The sequence below is a fragment of the Oreochromis niloticus genome, linkage group LG3 (genome assembly GCF_001858045.2).
Source record: "Oreochromis niloticus isolate F11D_XX linkage group LG3, O_niloticus_UMD_NMBU, whole genome shotgun sequence".
NCBI lineage: Eukaryota > Metazoa > Chordata > Actinopteri > Cichliformes > Cichlidae > Oreochromis > Oreochromis niloticus.
Genome location: NC_031967.2, coordinates 42,407,376 through 42,426,218, shown reverse-complemented (window position 1 = coordinate 42,426,218; position 18,843 = coordinate 42,407,376). Strand labels below are relative to the sequence as shown.

At 45.6% G+C, this 18,843-nt stretch overlaps 2 protein-coding genes across 4 annotated transcripts in view; both read right to left on the bottom strand.

Moving 5' to 3' along the window:
• The window catches only part of LOC102079609 (zinc finger and SCAN domain-containing protein 31), a 55,733-nt gene extending 51,001 nt beyond the window's left edge, over positions 1-4,732 (bottom strand). Inside the window, exons 1-2 of one of the 3 annotated variants that reach the window (XM_005464562.3) lie at positions 4,322-4,711; positions 2,731-2,994 (exon numbers count right to left, since the gene is read on the bottom strand). In XM_005464562.3, the coding sequence (XP_005464619.1) occupies positions 2,731-2,994; positions 4,322-4,490 (433 nt within the window). In that variant the 5' untranslated portion in view covers positions 4,491-4,711. Of the gene's footprint in view, positions 1-2,730; positions 2,995-4,321 lie in introns of all 3 variants that reach the window. The other 2 variants (XM_025901471.1, XM_025901464.1) reach the window with 2 other exon arrangements.
• Positions 1-18,843, bottom strand: part of LOC100695786 (zinc finger protein 239) — a 630,955-nt gene that overhangs the window by 445,271 nt on the left and 166,841 nt on the right. The gene's annotated exons all lie outside the window — the stretch shown is intronic.

Sequence of the window (18,843 nt, the reverse complement as noted above, 5' to 3'; positions counted from 1 at the left end):
GCTAAACTGAGAGATCCATTTATTTATTTCTTGAGGAGTTGGCTACTGCAGCTGTCTTTTTATTGACTTTCCTAAAAGACACAACAGCTGTTTGTATAGTTAGCAGAAAGCATACATCACTCTAATTCTCAGGTCCCCACATTGGCTTCCAGTAATATACAGGACTTTTAAGTATAACTGTTTATATGTTTATTAATCATTAAATAGCTTGGGTTCTGACTGTGTGTCTGGGTCTGCAAGATCTGGTGATCTGGTAGTGCACAAACCTGAAACTAAACAGTTTGATAACACATTCAACAGCCATGCTGCCTGTAGCTGGAACCAACTACCCACTGAAATCAGATCTCCTCCAAACCTAGCTATTTAAAAAATAAAAATAAAAAAAATCTAAAAATATCAGCAGGGTGGCGGGTGGTTAGCACTGTTGCCTCACAACAAGTAGGTCCTGAGTTAGAATCCACCATCCGGTTGGGGACTTTCTGTGTGGAGATTGTATGTTCTTCCCTGTGTTTGTGTGGGGTTCTCTCTGGATACTCTGACTTCTTCCCACAGTCCAAAGACATGCAGTTAGTGGGGTTAGGTTAAGTGATTATACTAAATTGTCCTTGTGTGAATAGTTGTCTGTCTCCATGTGTTAGCCCTGCAATGGACTGCTGACCTGTCCCCACCTCTCGCCCTATGACTGGAATAGGCTCCTGCGACAGTGATAAGGATGAGTGGAAGAGAATGGATGGGAGCTCTAAAGTAACTGTATTCTGGATTGTTTTAAACTAACCAGGTAGTATTACCATCAATGTAATTATTGTTAAATATTTTGTTGTTATTATCACTATAGGTATTATTTCTGATAAAATTGGTTTTAATTTTATCTTGTGAACCACACTGAATGACTGTAGTATAAAAGTTGTGAGTACAATAACTACAACTATATTAATACATACTGATCATTACCTCATTTCAAAAACCATTGTTGAATTCCAAATTAACCCTGGCACACATAGTGGTCACTACATTGGACAGCTATTCAAAGGTTTTTTCCTTGTATTTCTGTCAGTGTTGATGGTGTACTTGCACATAAACCACTACACTGATGTGTCACTCCATGCCCTGCCACCCACTGGCTGACCAGTTATTTGTTACATATATTCTTATATTATTATAAAATATATTTGAAATATATGAAAAAGTATTTTTGTTATGTAATCGTTTTTACACAGTGTATATTATTCATTAATTTGTCAAAACCTATATTGTCCACCTAAGTGGACATGTAAAAAACTCTTTGAAAAGTACATGTTTAAAAAAATGAAGTTCAAAAATCTTTTTTTTCCATGTCTAAAGATGAATAAAAATACTTAAGAAAAAAAAAATCCAGATTGAGATGAACACTGTACGCAGACAGCATCAATCTCTAACTATTGGAGGGTTACTCAAGCTCTTATAGCCTCTAGTGGCCCCCACCTAGTCGTAAAAACCTAAACATTCACATTCTTTCCAACTCCTAGCGAGCCTGACTTATGGCCTTGGCTCCCTATTTTGTCTGCCTTCACCAACGGTGGGAGTGAGGCTCCCGTGGAATGTGCTCTCTGTCTCCTCTACTATCAGAAAAGCAAGGTCCTGACTCTCTGAAGACAGTATTTCCTATAACTCAGCAGTATAATGCATCATAAAACAATATCATTCATTCACACTAAATCAGCAGTCTAATGTAATGCAAATCAGTTTAATACCTGTAATAGTTATCACCTTCTTCTAATTCAGGAGAATAATGCAAACTTAGCTTTCTGATACTTAAAAAAAACTATGTGGTAACATATAGACTGATTTGCATTCAGACAGCTTTTTAATCTCGACTTTAAAGGCTGTAGGTTGAAGCCATTGCTTTAACACTCTGTATAATCTTAAAATGTATTGTTTTATCTTTAAGGCTCATATACCCTGATTTCTTTATATTACATAATTACCTCATAATTTGTATCACACATTTATGTTTTATCTTTTATTCTACAAATATGTATTGGAAGTGGACTGCACACTGACACTAGCAGACACAGACAGAAGTGTTCTGAGGAATTTGATGGGGATGGTCTCTCTGGACTGTTGATGTCACCAGAAGGTACAAAACTTTAAGGCTCACTCTGCTAGAGATAAACAGCGCTATAAAATTTGGTGTTACGCAATGCTCTCTTTGCCCCCATTCTCTAATTGTGCAGGCCTTCTCCATACCTACATGAGTCATATTCAGTTTTATTATGACCATCACAGTAGGGCTGCCACGATTAGTCGACTAGTCACGATTACGTCGACTATTAAAATCGTCGACGACTAATTTAATAGTCGACGCGTCGTTTGAAGCTTTGTAAGATCCCAAAAGACGCAGGAATAAGTAGTAGTATTTAAGAGTGTAATAACGGACTGAAACAGAAGATGGCAGCACTGCATGTACAAGGATGCCAGCTGCCGTTAAACCCCGAAGAAGAAGAAACTGTGTTCCAGAATTCATAGCGCGGCCCAGCGCAGTTGTCAACAATGGCGGCAGCTAGTTAGTTTTAATATTACAATTATTATTCTTTCTGGGTCACAAAATAAACGTTTAACATATTTTCAGGTGTACATTTTACGTCCAATGGATGCATGATCTGATTAGTCGACTAATCGCAAAAATAATCGGTGACTAGTCGACTATCAAAATAATCGTTTGTGGCAGCCCTACATCACAGTTTTACATACCTATTCTGTGTGACTGTATCTCAGGTTTCCAGACCATCTCCAGCCGCCTGAGCTGCTCTTCATCAGTCCAGACAATAATGTCTTCAGCTTCCTGCTTCAGTCCAAGCTGCTCTCCCTCCTGACTGCTGCAGAGCTCCTCCTGTTCCTCTTTAATCTGTGGAGGCTCTGGGTCCTCCTGGTCCAGACTGGAGTTCCTCTCCTGGTTACAGACCTGCTCCTCATCCAGACTCTCCTCTTCCTCACAGTCATGCTGTTGTGGGAGGTCTTGAGGAAAAACAGAGTGATAAGTTTCTCTTGATATATTTGTAATGACAATGTTGCATTTTGGTGTTATTCTTGTATGTTCCCTGTAGATCTTCATCACCAGGTCATGTGATTATGTCTCTGATCAGAGCAGGTGTTATTTAGTTGGTCCATTTTGTGATGAAGAAGACAGAAAGAAGGTGCATCAAACAGTTCTTTTTATGTGAGCAAACACAGAGCCTCAAGCAGAAATACTGTCTCAACAGGGAAAGTTAATAACCACTGTCACAACAGAGCTCAACACTGAAGCTCACAAAGTAAAATGCCATTCAGGGATTTTGATTATGACACTATGAAACAATGGTATGAGCTCCTGTAGAAACCAAATGTCTGTATGATATCAAACTTGTTATAACAAAAGACTTTTCTTCAAAGAACTACTCCACCCACAATCCTAAACTGAAAAAGGCAAGATTGGTGGAGTTCACTGTTATTATGCAACTGCTCAAATTTGCAAACTAGAGATGCACCAATTGAGTAGTTCGCCGGTCCATTTCACACACATATGTTATCGTAATGGAGGCTGCACAGCATGTTAAGACTGACTCAGTCTATCAACATCACTAACATGTGTCATTCAAACTTTTACCTCTCTCTTATAAAGTCTCTGCTGTTACCAGGACCTAACCTATCAGTGACCATAAACCTGCACCAATACAACATAGGCCATCACTGGACACTGAACCACAGCACTGATAAATACCCAGTTCAGCCATTATCTAGTAAAGTCACTTTACTCTGTGTTTAATGCTAAAAGATGACATTGTTGCTTCAATCAGTCCCTGAGCACTTTGTTTTCTCTGAACAGACAGTTATATTTTCATGGAAAAAGGGGGACCCATTTAGACATTATACTTTGCTTCAGTGAAGAGAAACTTTATCCACTGATTGTTTTCTTGCTTTTGCTGCAGATGTAAAGACATTAATTACAGCAGTATTTGCAATGTGGACAGCTTTTGTTCTGATGCTCTAGAGAGTCACTGTGTGTGTTCACTTTGAGGCTCTCACGGAGAATAAATGGAATAAACAGTTGGTGTGGACGCTCATCTTCATCAATGTTAGTCAGCAGACAGTTTCCACACTGTCTCATTAAGAGTGTGTGTGCTCTTCCTGAACTATCACCGTTTGCTCCTCTGAATTCATCACCAAAGTAACAGCTTCCTGCTCTCAGCTAACATCAGCTTAGAGAAATCCTGGAGAAGCTGATAAACTTTCAGATTTATCACCAATCAACCAAACACTGAAGAATCTGAGCTTGAACAGCACAGAGTTAAAAACATGTCCATACCTGTGATGTGTGAGTTTCTGTCGGGTTTCCGGCTGATATCCAGCAGTCTGTGCTGACGGTTGATCTCCTCATACTGGACGATGTTTTTTTGAACCTCTGAGAAGATTTCTTCACAAACAGCAGTTATTCTCTCCTTGATGAACTCTCTCAGATACTGATACGAACTCATTGCTGCTTCCGCTGAGCGGATCCAGACACACTAACGTGGCGGTTTCTTCTGTGTCGAGGTTTCTAAATGTGAGCTGATTAAACCGAAACTAAGGCTGTGTCCCAATTCAGGGTCTGCACGCTTGAAGTACGCGCACTACGCGTACTACGTACGGTGCGTACTATAAGTACGAGAAGTGCGGAAGTGAGAGGCTTGTGAAATGGGCCCAAGAGCACGGGGCTGCAGCCACTGGGGGGCGCCATATTGCGACCTCCACAGTAACCGGAAGCACGTGACCTCCACAGTACCCGGAAACACGTGACCTCCACAGTAAACGGAAACACGTAACTTCAGTTAAATCGACTTTGACAGCGAAAACTAAATTGTATTTTTGTTACTATTGATGCTGCTGATAAATAAATTTGATTCTAAGTGTTTTTAACCCAGATTGTTAAAAAAACACTTAGAATTTATTTATCAGCACCTTTCGCAGACTCGCTGTTTCGCTGATTTTTTTTTTTTCTTAACAGCACATTGTTTTGTGCGTTCTGATTGCTGTAGACCATTGTCAATCAATCTAGTGCCGTGTCTTCTGCACAGCAGCGGTCCCCAACACCCGGCCCGTTTGGTATCGGGCCGCGAGAGTTGAGGCTCGGGTGTGAAGTGTATGATTTTCAGGGTTTTTAATCGTTAAGTCGGGTTCCCTGGGTCTTTTCCCGTGTTGTAGTCGTGTGTCTTATTTTGAAAGAACTATTTACGCGTTACCATAGCGACCAGAGAGCATTAAGAACCAGAGAGGAGGATGTTATTCTCAATGTTGTTGGTGCATTTCAGGAGGACCCTGCTAATAAAGTTACACAATCACACAGTGAATTCGCGTTTATTATTATATTTACAAAATACCACCGTTTTTGTCTTTGTATCATTTTATTTTGTTGTATTTATCCGCGACACCTTAAAGGCTGGTCCGTGAAAATATTTTCTGACATTAAACTGATCCGGGGTGCAAAAAAGGTTGGGGACCGCTGCTGTACAGTACATAATTAGTTTAGTTTGTCGAATTTATATAAATCTTCGATCGCTAGCAATGTAACTCTGAAGTGCTGTACTGTATGTTTGTAAGTTTTCTCCCCGACAAACACAATAATGCCGACGAAACAAACGTTTTGCGCGGTTTGATTTTATAATGGACTTGTGTTTCTACGAAGGTTTGAACTTTAAGAGTGTTTAAACAAAAGAAAAAAGTGTGAAAATGTTCGTGCCTGTCTGAGGAAAGTGTATAAAGCATGTAGTGAGGGGTTTTACAGTCTTAAAACAGCTACAATAATTGTAAAAAATAAAGTTGGCTCCTTCGCGGATTTCACCTACCGCGGGTTATTTTTTAGAACGTAACTCCTGCGATAAACGAGGGACCACAATATTATTAATAGTAGAGTCTGGGACATCTAATTGATTAACATCCACATTGATTATCATGCACTATTATTTTTGTTCAAGGAGAGTAAAAACTATAAAACTCTCTCTCAGCTTGTCCGTTGCCAAAAATGGCCACTTTTGTGTATGTTCACAAAATGCTGTAAAATGTATATTTATTAAAACATTTATCTACCTTTACCGACTTTAAACCGACACTTTAAATTAGCACCAGTTCTTTTCAGCAAAACCAAAATTTTATCTACATTCTGTTTTTTACACTTTAAATGCAGTTAGGTTATATATTACCAGTAACTTTTCAGATAAAACAGTGATAAAGTCCTAATGGTTTCATAAATCTTCGTATTTTATTTTATTTTTTCCTATAAGCATCGGGGACAAGGCTGTCTTGCAATTGTTGAGGTTACTAGTGTACACCCTATTTCTTCCAGGATCACTCTTCATTTGTAGGTTTTAGTGGACTCCTACTACTGTGAAGTGATTTTCATGGGACAAAGGCTTGTATTCCAAGATCTGGGAGATTGTAGAGATGAGCAGTGATGCCTTTCTTACCATCTTTCCAGAAAGATAAGTGATCTGGAAGCTGTTAGGCTTACTTACAGCAGTAGCACTTTTTGCATCTGCATAAACTCCAGGACACATTTACTAACAGTGTTTGTTGCTGTGTGTGCTGCAGCTGCAGCTTTGAATTTTTTTGATAGAGTTAATATTTTGGCTATGGTGTCTTGTTATGAAATGTACAAGAGTAAAAGTGTTAGCATGTGTGTCAAAGCTAAGTTTGACTGGGAAACACAAAGGTCAATAACCTGTATCAACAAAAATTCACTGCAGCCTGTGTAATATTTGATGCGTCATAATTTATTCCCAGTCTATCTTGCAAATACATATTTGCGTTGCAATGTCATGCACAACACACACAACTATTAGATCCTTAAGATCAAACCTGTGTCATTCTTTTGGTCCACTGCAGTGTAGGAGTCAAAAAAGAAGAAGTGAAGTGGCCACAAATGGACAGGATAGAGCCCAGAGGGTTAATGCGTAAAATGTATAAAAATATTAATTACGGGGTAATACATTAATGTTAATATCAACAATAAGCTTTTTACTTTGAAGTTACAAGTATAAACAATGCTGTTACATTTACACTTAAATTTTTTACTATTAGTATGGACATGGAAACAAGTGAACAACATTTTATAATAAGCTTAACTGGAATTCTGTACACTCAAAAACAAACAACACATAAAAAACACAAACAAACAGCCAGTGCCTTCATCTGTCCATTAAATGTCAAACATCGCATTGACCCATAGTCTCTGCTCGTCAGCACATGCTTTTAAAAAGAGCTCCATGTCCTCTGCAAACTGAAAAACAAAGAGGAAGCAGTCCCTCTACACAAAAACACTGCAGATGACAGGCCTGGCAAACATCTATTGATCTGTTTGAATGCCTCCTCATCATGTGAGCCTTGAAGTTTTTTTTGTAAGAAGACTAAGACCACAGTGAGGGCGTTTCATTTCCATGGACTTTCCACAAGCCACAGTTTCATTTAGCACAGAGGGTAGAGCACATGAATGTTCTACTGAAGATTCAGAAAATGGTTTAGATGCTGGAGACATCGAGAGGGAGATGTGGCTCCACAGAGAGTGCAGCGGGAGAGAGGCGGGGCTCCACGGAGAGTTCAGTGGGGAGCAGTCCTAAACGCTGACATGACAATATTTGCCTTGCCATATCCCCACGGTGTATGATTGTCATGTTACAGACAGGGCAGTGAAAGTGCACCGGCATATCATTTTGTCTGTAAGAGAGAAAAAAAGAAAAAAGCAACATGTAATTTAAATGTAGTTGTATAGAATGCAATCAGTTTATCTAACAATCAGATTGTACATATTAACAAAAATATCCAAGCCATCCTCAATAATGAAAGCAAAATGGTGTGGATCACAAGAGCTGTCAGGAAATGTGGTGAACATGAAAATTTTTTTTTAATGAAAACACACCTTTTTCTCTTGGTGATGAATGCACTGAACTGTACAATGTGAAAAGCAACATTTAAGTCAACAAAGAGACTGCAGAGGTGCTGAAAAGAAGTGCATATTTATAACTTTAACTATGAGGTATATTTAATACCAACATACCTTTGAAAGGCAAAGCATTTTTAATGTGTCCATTTATTTGCTCCTCAATCTTTGCCCTGACAGTAGAGCTGAAAGTGGGGCACAGAGGGCAGTGAAAGAGTCTTCTGCAACACGTGGTGCATTCCTGCAATTCTGGCTTGGAGGCAGAATTCCAAATTGATATGTGCATCTAAAACAGAGAGAAAAACAGAAAAACACCATATACACATTTAAGTTCAGGTTTTAGCAGAAATAACACATTACAGTTAGCATGTAAGAGATTTGGGAGAAAATTCTTTACAAAAACATAATTTACAAGACACTTCCGGCGCCCCCCGTGTGCGGCAGCCTGTTACAGCAGCTCTGCTCATTCTGAGTTTCTTTCCTTCTTATCTTTTTTCTTCTAGTAATTTTTATAACTAACGTATTAGTAATTAGACTCTGCAACCATGTTCTACCGTTTTGTGCTAGTTCTGGTTGTTTTTCTTAGTTTTTTTCTATTTTTTTCACCCGTGTCTGGGGACCCAGAGCAGGGATCCTTTGTTTACAGTAGGGATCAGCTGTTAGCGCTGCGTCCCGCAGCGGTACTGCCGGCGGACAGACCCGACATTCCCAGCGAGCTGAGGAGGAAAAGACGGGGGTGTCGTGCTGGGAAGGAGCGCCGTCGCCCGAGAAGGAGACGTTATCGACCATCTCTTCCTTCTGTAATTATTGGAAATGTACGATCTTTGCCCAATAAGATGGATGAGCTAACGTCGCTAACCTGGTCACAGAGGGAGTACCGGCAATGTAGCATCATGATGCTAACGGAGTCGTGGCTAACACCGCTAACTCCGGACACGAGCGTGACACTACCGGGATTCCAGATGCTGCGAGCGGACAGGACGAGAGAGAGCGGTAAGAGGAAAGGAGGGGGACTGGCAGTGTTTGTGAATGACAGATGGTGTAACCCTGGGCACATCACTGTAAAAGAACAACTCTGCAGCAGAGACATTGAGCTGTTAGCCGTTAGCATGCGTCCATACTACCTGCCCCGGGAATTCTCGCATGTTATCGCGATAACAGCGTATGTCCCCCCCTCGGCCAACGCGGATGCAGCCTGTGACTCTCTCCACTCTGTGGTCAGCAGACTGCAAACACAATCTCCGAGAGCCCTTCTCATAATATCAGGGGACTTCAATCATGCCTCACTGGACTCCACACTGCCCACCTTCACCCAGTATGTGACCTGCCCAACCAGAGACAATAAAACACTGGACTTACTGTATGCCAATGCTGAAGAGGCATACAGTTCATCACCTCTCCCTCCCCTAGGCAGATCTGATCACAACCTGGTGCACCTTGTCCCTGTGTATGAGCCCTTAGTGCGCAGGGAGCCACCAGCCACCCGCACAGTGCAGAGATGGTCGGAGGAGAGCGAGGAGGCTCTTAAGGATTGTTTTGAGTCGACTGTGTGGGAGGTGATCTGTGACGACCACGGAGAGGACATCGACAGCCTTACTACATGCATTACTGACTATATTAATTTCTGTGTGGATAACACCGTACCTACCAGGACTGTACGGTGTTTCTCCAACAACAAACCCTGGATTACTTCAGAAATTAAAGCTGTCCTCAAGCAGAAGAGGAGGGCCTTCAAATCCAGAGACAAAGAGGAGTTGAAAAGGGTGCAGAGAGAGCTTAGGGGACTGATAAGGAATGGGAAGGACAGCTACAGGCAGAAGATGGAGAACCAGCTTCAGCAAAACAATGTTGGTGAAGTCTGGAGAGGCCTCAGAACCATCTCAGGCCACAAACATCAGAACTCTCTGCCTGGGAAGGATGTGAGGTGGGCAAATGAACTGAATCATTTCTTCAACAGATTTGATTCAGCCATGAGGCAGTCTCCAACATCGGCTGCAGACTCACCCACCCCCACTGCTGCTGTTCCACCTCTGACACCTCAGACACTTCACACCTCCTCTATTCACCCTGCTCACTCCTCCCCACCCCCAACAACAGCATCCAATACACACTCAACACAAGGCTCCAGCCTGTCTCTCTCAACCACCCAGGTTCGGAGGGAACTGAGGAGGATTAAAGCCAAGAAGGCAGCGGGTCCAGATGGCATCAGCTCGAGGGTCGTCAGGTCCTGCGCGGACCAACTGTGTGGTGTGATGGAGCACCTCTTCAACCTGAGCCTGAGGCTGGGAAGAGTCCCACAGCTCTGGAAAACTTCCTGTGTTGTTCCAGTGCCAAAGACTTCATGCCCCAAGGACCTCAACAGCTACAGGCCGGTGGCTCTGACATCCCACCTGATGAAGACCCTGGAGCGGCTGGTCCTGGCTCAGCTTCGGCGCCTTGTGAGCTCATCACTGGACCCACTTCAGTTTGCCTACCAGCCTGGCATTGGAGCGGATGATGCCATCATTCACCTCCTACATCGTTCCCTCGCTCACCTGGAGACTGCTGGGAGCACTGTGAGAATCATGTTCTTTGATTTCTCCAGTGCCTTCAACACTATTCTTCCCTCGGTTCTGAAGGACAAGCTGGAGAACTCTGGAGTGGACCATCACCTCACTACCTGGATTTTGGACTACCTCACCGACCGACCACAGTATGTGAGGACTCAGGGCTGTGTGTCGGACAGGGTCGTCTGCAGTACGGGGGCCCCACAGGGAACGGTTCTGGCTCCGTTCCTCTTCACCATCTACACTGCAGACTTCTCCCACAACTCCACCCAGTGCTTCCTGCAGAAGTTCTCTGATGACTCTGCAATAGTCGGCCTCATCACTGATGGGGACGACAAGGAGTACAGAGGACTGACTCAGGACTTTGTGGACTGGTGCCAGCTGAACTACCTCCAGATCAACGCCAGTAAAACCAAGGAGCTGGTGGTAGACTTCCGCAGGCACAAGCATCCTCCACTGCAACCACTGAACATCCAAGGTATGGACATCGAGGCTGTGGACAGCTACAGGTACCTTGGTGTTCATCTGAACAACAAACTGGACTGGACTCATAACTCAGACGCCCTCTACAGGAAAGGGCAGAGCAGGCTGTACCTGCTTCGGAGACTCAGGTCGTTTGGAGTGGAGGGCCCACTCCTGAAGACCTTCTATGACTCTGTGGTGGCCTCAGCCATCTTTTATGGTGTGGTCTGCTGGGGCGGCAGCATCTCTGCTGGGGACAGGAAGAGACTGAACAGGCTGATCCGAAGGGCCAGCTCTGTTCTAGGATGTCCTCTGGACCCAGTGGAGGTGGTGAGTGACAGGAGAATGGCGGCTAAGCTGTCATCCCTGTTGGACAACATCTCCCACCCCATGCATGAGACTGTGACAGCACTGAGCAGCTCCTTCAGTGGGAGACTGCGGCACCCACGGTGTGGGACGGAGAGATTTCGCAGGTCTTTCCTCCCCACTGCTGTCAGACTCTACAATAAAGACTTTTGCAGCTGATCAAACACACAAACCCACACATGTGCAATAAGACTGCTATACGTGCAATTCTTCTTCTGACGAAGTTGTGTTTTTGTATTTTCCTACTCAGTTGTATATAGTATTTGTATTTCTATTTTATTCTATTGTATTGTGGAGGTAAGCATTACGACACAGAGCTCTCAGTTCACACTCCTTCTTTATTTGTCTCCAACATCAACTGGACATATCGCGCCACAAAACAGAAGAACACACTTCCTCAACACTGGGTGTGAGTGGAGCCCTCTAGTGGTCCACCACACATGCCCCCCCGAACACCCAGCAGAACTAGTCCAGGACCCGAGGCCTAAGCAAACGGCCGGAACGGCTGAACCGGGGGGTGGGGAACTGACAGAGGGCAACCCAGCCCGGAAGCGAGGCTGGCACTGGCGGTCAGAAAAAGCTGCAGACGACTTGGACTCCGGTGATTGTGGATCACTCCTGGGGGAAAAAACAGAATCCAGCAGCCCGGTGGCAGGTGGGCGGCCGCGACGAGGGGCCTGGGCCGGGACCACCTGATCCTCTTGCATAACATGTGCAGGCTTAAGTCTGTCAACAGAGACAACCTCCTGCCGACCGCCAAAGTCCAAAATGAAATGTTTGTTGCCTGGTTTAAGAACCCTGTACGGCCCGTCATATGGGGGACGCAGCGGAGTCCTATGGGCATCGTGCCTGACGAAAACGAAACGAGCAGAGTCCAACGAACTCGGAACAAAAGTGTCAGGCAGGCAGTGGTGCACGGGACCAGGAACAGGAAACGAGCCTTTCGGGGGCGAAAAGGCAACAAAGAGGGATCAAAACATGGGGGAGGGCTCTCAGGCAAGAATTCCCCGGGGACCCGGAGGGGCTGGCCGAGGACCAGTTCAGCCGGGGAAACCCCGAGGTCTTCTTTAACCGCGCTACGCAATCCCAGCAAAACCCACGGAAGACGGTCGACCCAGTCGCCACCTGTTAAGGAAGCCCGGAGCGCGGCCTTAAGAGACCGGTGAAACCTTTCGCACATCCCGTTAGCTTGCGGGTGGTATGCTGTGGTGCGGTGGACCTTGACCCCCAAGCCGTCAGCCATAGCAGACCAAAGCTCAGAAACAAACTGTGGGCCCCTGTCCGAGGTAATGTCAGCAGGGGGACCGAAACGGGAAACCCACGTCGACAAAAACGCTCTGGCCACCGTCGCCGCTGTCGTGGACGCCAGTGGCACCACCTCCGGCCACCTGGTTGTGCGGTCCACCACAGTCAAAAGGTGCGTGAAACCCTGTGACTGCGGCAAGGGACCAACCAGGTCCACATGAACGTGATCGAAACGCCGACCGGGGATACGGAAAGGTTCGAGGGGTGCCTGCGTGTGCCGGTGGATTTTTGAGCGTTGGCATGGGACACAAACCGCCGCCCATTCTTTCACCGTCTTGCGAAGGCCCGGCCAAACGAACCTGGCGCTGACCAGCTTGACCGAGGCCCGGACGCCGGGATGAGAGAGGGCATGCACCGAGTCAAAAACACGACGACGCCACGAAAGGGGAACCACCGGGCGGGGGCGGCCGGTAGAAACGTCGCAAAGAAGGCGCGGACCGCCGTCCCACACCGGGGTGTCCTCCAGCACGAGGCCCGTTTTCATTGACTGAAGCGCCAGGATGTCCGGGTCAGCATGCTGCTCGGCGGCCATGGCAGCGTAGTCGACGCCGACATACACTGGAGAAACCAACACACGTGACAGACAGTCAGCGACGTGATTGGACTTACCAGCCACGTGCTGAATGTCTGTGGTAAACTCCGAAATGGCCGCCAACTGGCGCTGCTGGCGTGCGCTCCATGGGTCAGAGACCTTGGACATCGCAAACGTCAAAGGTTTGTGGTCAACGTACGCAGTAAAGTTGCGACCCTCGAGGAAAAAACGAAAATGCCGTGTCGCGAGGTGCAGGGCTAGCAACTCCCTGTCAAAAACACTGTACTTGCGTTCGGCATCCCGGAGCGTACGACTGAAAAAGGCGAGCGGTTGCCAGAGACCTGAAACCCGCTGTTCCAACACCCCACCCACTGCCACGTCGGACGCGTCGGTGGTCAACGCGATCTCCGCCGACGGGAGCGGGTGTGCCAGCAGGGCGGCGTCAGCCAGCGCAGACTTGGCTGCGGAAAACGCATGGATGCGTTCCGGCAGCCAGTCAACCGGATCTTTGGCTGTTTTACCTTTTAAGGCAGCATAGAGTGGCTGCAGCAGGTGGGCAGCTCTGGGGAGAAAGCGGTTGTAAAAATTTATCATCCCCAAGAACTCCTGCAACGCTTTAACCGACGTGGGGCGTGGAAAAGCTGAAACGGCCTGGACTCTGTCGGGCAACGGAACCACACCTTCAGCGGAAATGCGGTGCCCGAGGAAATCCAGAACAGGCAACCCAAACTGGCACTTGGAAGGGTTGATGATCAGGCCGTGCGCTGCCAAACGCTGGAAAACCTGGCGCAGATGGGACTCGTGCTGGCTCGCTGAGCAGCTGGCCACCAATATATCGTCCAGATAAACAAAAACGAACGGCAGCCCACGCAAAACTGAGTCCATCAGCCGCTGAAAGGTCTGGGCGGCACCTTTCAGGCCAAACGGCATGCGCAAAAACTCGAACAAGCCGAAGGGGGTAATGACAGCGGTCTTAGGGACGTCTTCGGCGTGCACGGGAACCTGGTGATACCCCCGCACCAAGTCAATTTTAGAGAAAATCGACATTCCGGCGAGGTTGGCAGAAAAATCCTGAATGTGGGGGATGGGGTAACGGTCATTCTCCGTGGCATTATTTAAACGGCGGAAATCTCCGCACGGCCGCCACCGACCGTCTGATTTGGGCACCATGTGAAGCGGAGAGGCCCATGCACTGTTCGAACGCTGTACAATGCCAAGGCGCTCCATGGCTGCAAACTCTTCCCGAGCGACGGACAGTTTCGCGGGGTCGAGGCGGCGCGCGCGCGCGAACACCGGGGGCCCGACCGTGGGAATATAATGCTCAACCCCATGCTTCGTTACCGCGCCAGAGAAATCAGGGACAGGCAGCGATGGAAACTCCGAAAGCAAACGCTGAAAAGCATCCCCGGAGGTCACTACATTAGCCCGAATTAGGGGTTCGGCGGCCCGTGTAAAACATGGCAGCGAAGAAAAGGAAAGAGCATCAATTAAACATCTGTTAGCAACATCGACAAGCAGTCCGTGAGCGCACAGAAAATCAGCACCTAAAATAGGTACAGAGCTAGCGGCAACAACAAAGTTCCACTGGAAATCCCGGCCATGAAAACAAACAGTCACCAACCTTTCCCCAAACGTTTTGATGGGAGAGCCATTAGCTGCCACGAGCTGCGGCCCACAGTTCGCTGCTAGTCCGTCGGCAGCGGTAGGGGGAAGGAGGCTCTTCTGGGAGCCGGAGTCCACGAGAAAACGTCTCCCGGAGCGCGAGTCCTCTATGAAGAGCAGCCTCTCTGTATTGCCAGCGGTCGCGGCTGCTACGGCGCGCTGGCGGGTCCATTTCCCTGGGCCGAGAAAGCGCAAGGCGGCAGGCAGCGACGCGCTCTGTCGCCAAATCGCTGATGGTAGAAACAGATGTTCTTGCCGCCGTGCCGGCGTGTAGCAATCCCTGCCGTCAGCAAGGGGCGGATGCTCTGGGGGAGGCAGGTGGCGGCGTGGAAGGCGTCGCCGGCGAGTCCGTAGCCACGGCGTGAACGTTGAAAGTGCGGCTAGCCAGGAGAATGCGATCCGCTTCTTCAGCCAGGGAGCGATAATCCTTCGCAGGCAGAAGCGGGGAGTTTGCGAGGACGGCTCTCACGGCGGCCGGTAGCTGGCGGAGGAAGAGGTGGGCGAAGAGGAATCCCCCGTCATCCGGCCCGAGCAACGACAGCATGTTCTCCATGAGCTCGAGCGCGGTACCGCCACCCAAGCCTGACAGGTTGAGGAGCTTTTCGGCTCGTTCAGCGTCGGAGAGGGCATAGCGCCGAAGAAGCAGCTCTTTAAGGGCGGCGTATTTCCCTTGGGCGGGTGGGTCCCGGAGGAGCGGCATCGCGCGGCGGGTGGCCAGCGGGTCGAGTGAGGCCACCACATGGTGATACTTCGTGTCGTCAGCCGAGATGCCGCGAAGGGCGAACTGAGCCTCCACGTGCACGAACCATGACGGGGGTCATGGAGCCAAAAGTCCGGCAGTTTCAGCGCCACAGCGAACGTAGCTGCAACAGGAGGCGGAGGTCCGGCGGCCGCCGATGCCTCCAAAGCGGAGTCTGCGTTATCTGCGGCCCGTTGCATGCTCGAGTCAGGGGTCACCAATGTGGAGGTAAGCATTACGACACAGAGCTCTCAGTTCACACTCCTTCTTTATTTGTCTCCAACATCAACTGGACATATCGCGCCACAAAACAGAAGAACACACTTCCTCAACACTGGGTGTGAGTGGAGCCCTCTAGTGGTCCACCACAGTATATATTATTCTATTCTATTTTATTCTATTGTATATAGTATTTTATTTTATTTTATTTTATTGTATTTTATTGCATTCCAGTGTTTTCTAATTTCTACTACATAACTTTGCACTTTTGCTGTAACAAAACAAATTTCCCACCTGTGGGACTAATAAAGGCCATCTTATCTTATCTTATCTTATCTTATCTTACTTTTATTTGGGACATACGTATATATTGACATATAAAAGACAATTTAACAAAGGCTAACTAAAATCTGGGCAATAAAAAAGCAGTAGAGCACAGAATAGAGAATATTAGTATTTATAAATATATAAATTTCTTTGTGACAAACTTTACAATGTTTTTGCAGGTGGAATGAGAGACATGAATAAAGCGCAATATGCAGTAAATGGAACAATGTGCATCGATGTTACTGACAGTGAAAAGTAGTGAAGTGAATTTGTTCATAACAAGCAAAAATCAAATACGTTTGAAACTGACCACTAAATGCTAACCAGATGTGTCAAAAGTGCACACATTACTAAAGTTTAGATACCTCGGGGGTATGACAGTTGTTGTAATGCTAACAAAGTGCCAACATAATCAGTGTAAGCAAACTAGATGATTCCTAGAATTATACAATTATTAACGGCAAATTTATACATGAAAAACTCTGTCCCAACCTTTACGATCCACTTGCAAGGTTTCCACAGTCGATGATGCACGCAGGAACGTATTTCTGCCGATTGTGGAGGTCACGTGTTTCCGGTTACTGTGGAGGTCACGTGTTTCCGGCTACTGTGGAGGTCACGTGTTTCCGGTTAGTGTGGAGGTCCCAATATGGCGCTCCCCAGTGGCTGCAGCCAGACCAAATGGGCGGTCTAGCCTTCGTCGTGCTGCTGAGGTTGCCTAGCAACCATGATACTAACCGCGAGAAACGTTACATACAGCTTTGTGTGACAGAAATGAAGGAGAACAAATGTTTTGTTGGTCATTCATTTTTGTCATGACATCACTTTGATTAGTTGAGACCACAGGACTGTAAAACATGATAGTTGGGCTTCATTTCTGTACTGAACAGTCATTTCAAGATTAGTTAGTAAATAACAATTAGCTAATGTTGTTCGTGAGACTAAAGTCATCTCACTGTGGTAATGTAAATATAATATGGCCAATATTATATGTATTGTCAGATTATTACATACATATATATATAAAATTACATTACAGCAGTGAGCTTGAACTCTGGGTCAAAGATTGAAGTTGCAGTTATGTCCTATCACCTTAAATCTTCACTCAAAGACAAGTATCTCTGACAGTGTATATATATATGTATTATATATGAGAGACAAATATTGTTCGTTTAATATGTTGCCATTATTACATTTGGCTCAGTGCTTACATACATGTGTAAAAAGGAAAATGTACGAGCTGTGATAACCGTTTCTGATAGAATGAAGATCAGACTGATATATTAAATATTCCTTTATTGGGTGAGAAAATCAGACCATATAACTGCTTTAAGTCATACAGAATAGATATCAGAGCCTTAAACAGGCTGACTTCTGCTAAATAGGTCAAACTGGGCAGAAAGTATACAAACACATAACATCCTTATAGAATATGATGTAACACTATAGATCAACTTACCTCAGAATATATAAAGCATATAAATAATTACAGCAATATGATGCAACAAACACAGCAGTGCTACTAATCCAAAATACTCAAAGCTTCATAGAACTGAAACAAACATTTATTTTTAGCTCCATTCTGCTGCTGATACATACTTTAGGTTTCTGAATATTAAACTTGTTGCTGCCTTTCATAGTGTGTAACTTGAAGGCCCTGAGTACTTTCTCCCACACTGAAAACACTGGGATGATAACATTATTTGAACATTACCTAATAAGACTGATTCAGGACAGACAATTAGTTATGTTAAACTTTCCTAGCAGTCCTTCACAAACAGGGAACAGTCTGTCTATTCTCTCCATCTGTTAGCTGCTGCTGGCTCTTCCTCCTCCTCTTCCTCACACACTGCTGAGTTTGTCCTGGTGGATCATCAGGGGTGCAAAGCCTCACAGATGATGTGCAGCAGTGGGTCCCTCAGTCTGTCCTCACTCTGGACACTTGCAGTTGTCACACATGGAAATCAAATGTGTGATAAGCTGCAGGATTCAAACACAAGTGTAACTTATAAATACATGTTCATACTTTTATTCCACAATCAGAGAGAAAGAAACAGAGAGAGAGTGCAGGACAGACAGACAGGTGACAGTCTCAGGTGTATACACTGCTACAAAACAGCACAAGAGAAGGAGGATTTAGTGTTTGTGTTATTACGAGTGCTGAACAAGAAGAGTTCCCAGATGGTACAGTGGACACATGTGTGACTCCTGTGATTAAAGCATCTTTCTTTCAGCTTAACGAGTGAACCGTCAGCTCGTTCAAACACACGTTAAAGTCCGTTTGGCTCGACACCACCGAACAGAGGCAGCAATATAACATAGCTAACATTAACAGTGCAGTGAATCCTGCTTGTGCCGTCATATTCAGTACTGCAAACCGAGCAACATCACTGACTTTCAGCTTGTTGTGTTTGTGGATATATGACTGACTTTAATTATCCATAAAATCATCACATTCTCTGTAAGATTAAGGTCGACTATATATATATTTATAAGTAGAGGCTTTAAAACCAAGTTAACGCTGAAAGTACAAACATCACTAATGTCACATAACTTTGCCGACATGTGGCCAACAGTAATGTTTTAATGTTCTTAAACATTCGCACATAAATAAGTGACATCATATTCAGTACTTACTTCTGACAGTTCACTCTTCGGCCGCTCCCTTCTGCCGTATTTTGCGGCAAAATTATCCACACCCACCGCCGCGCTATGAATTGTGGGATATATGGGACCACGAAGCGTGCACCGGACCACGCTT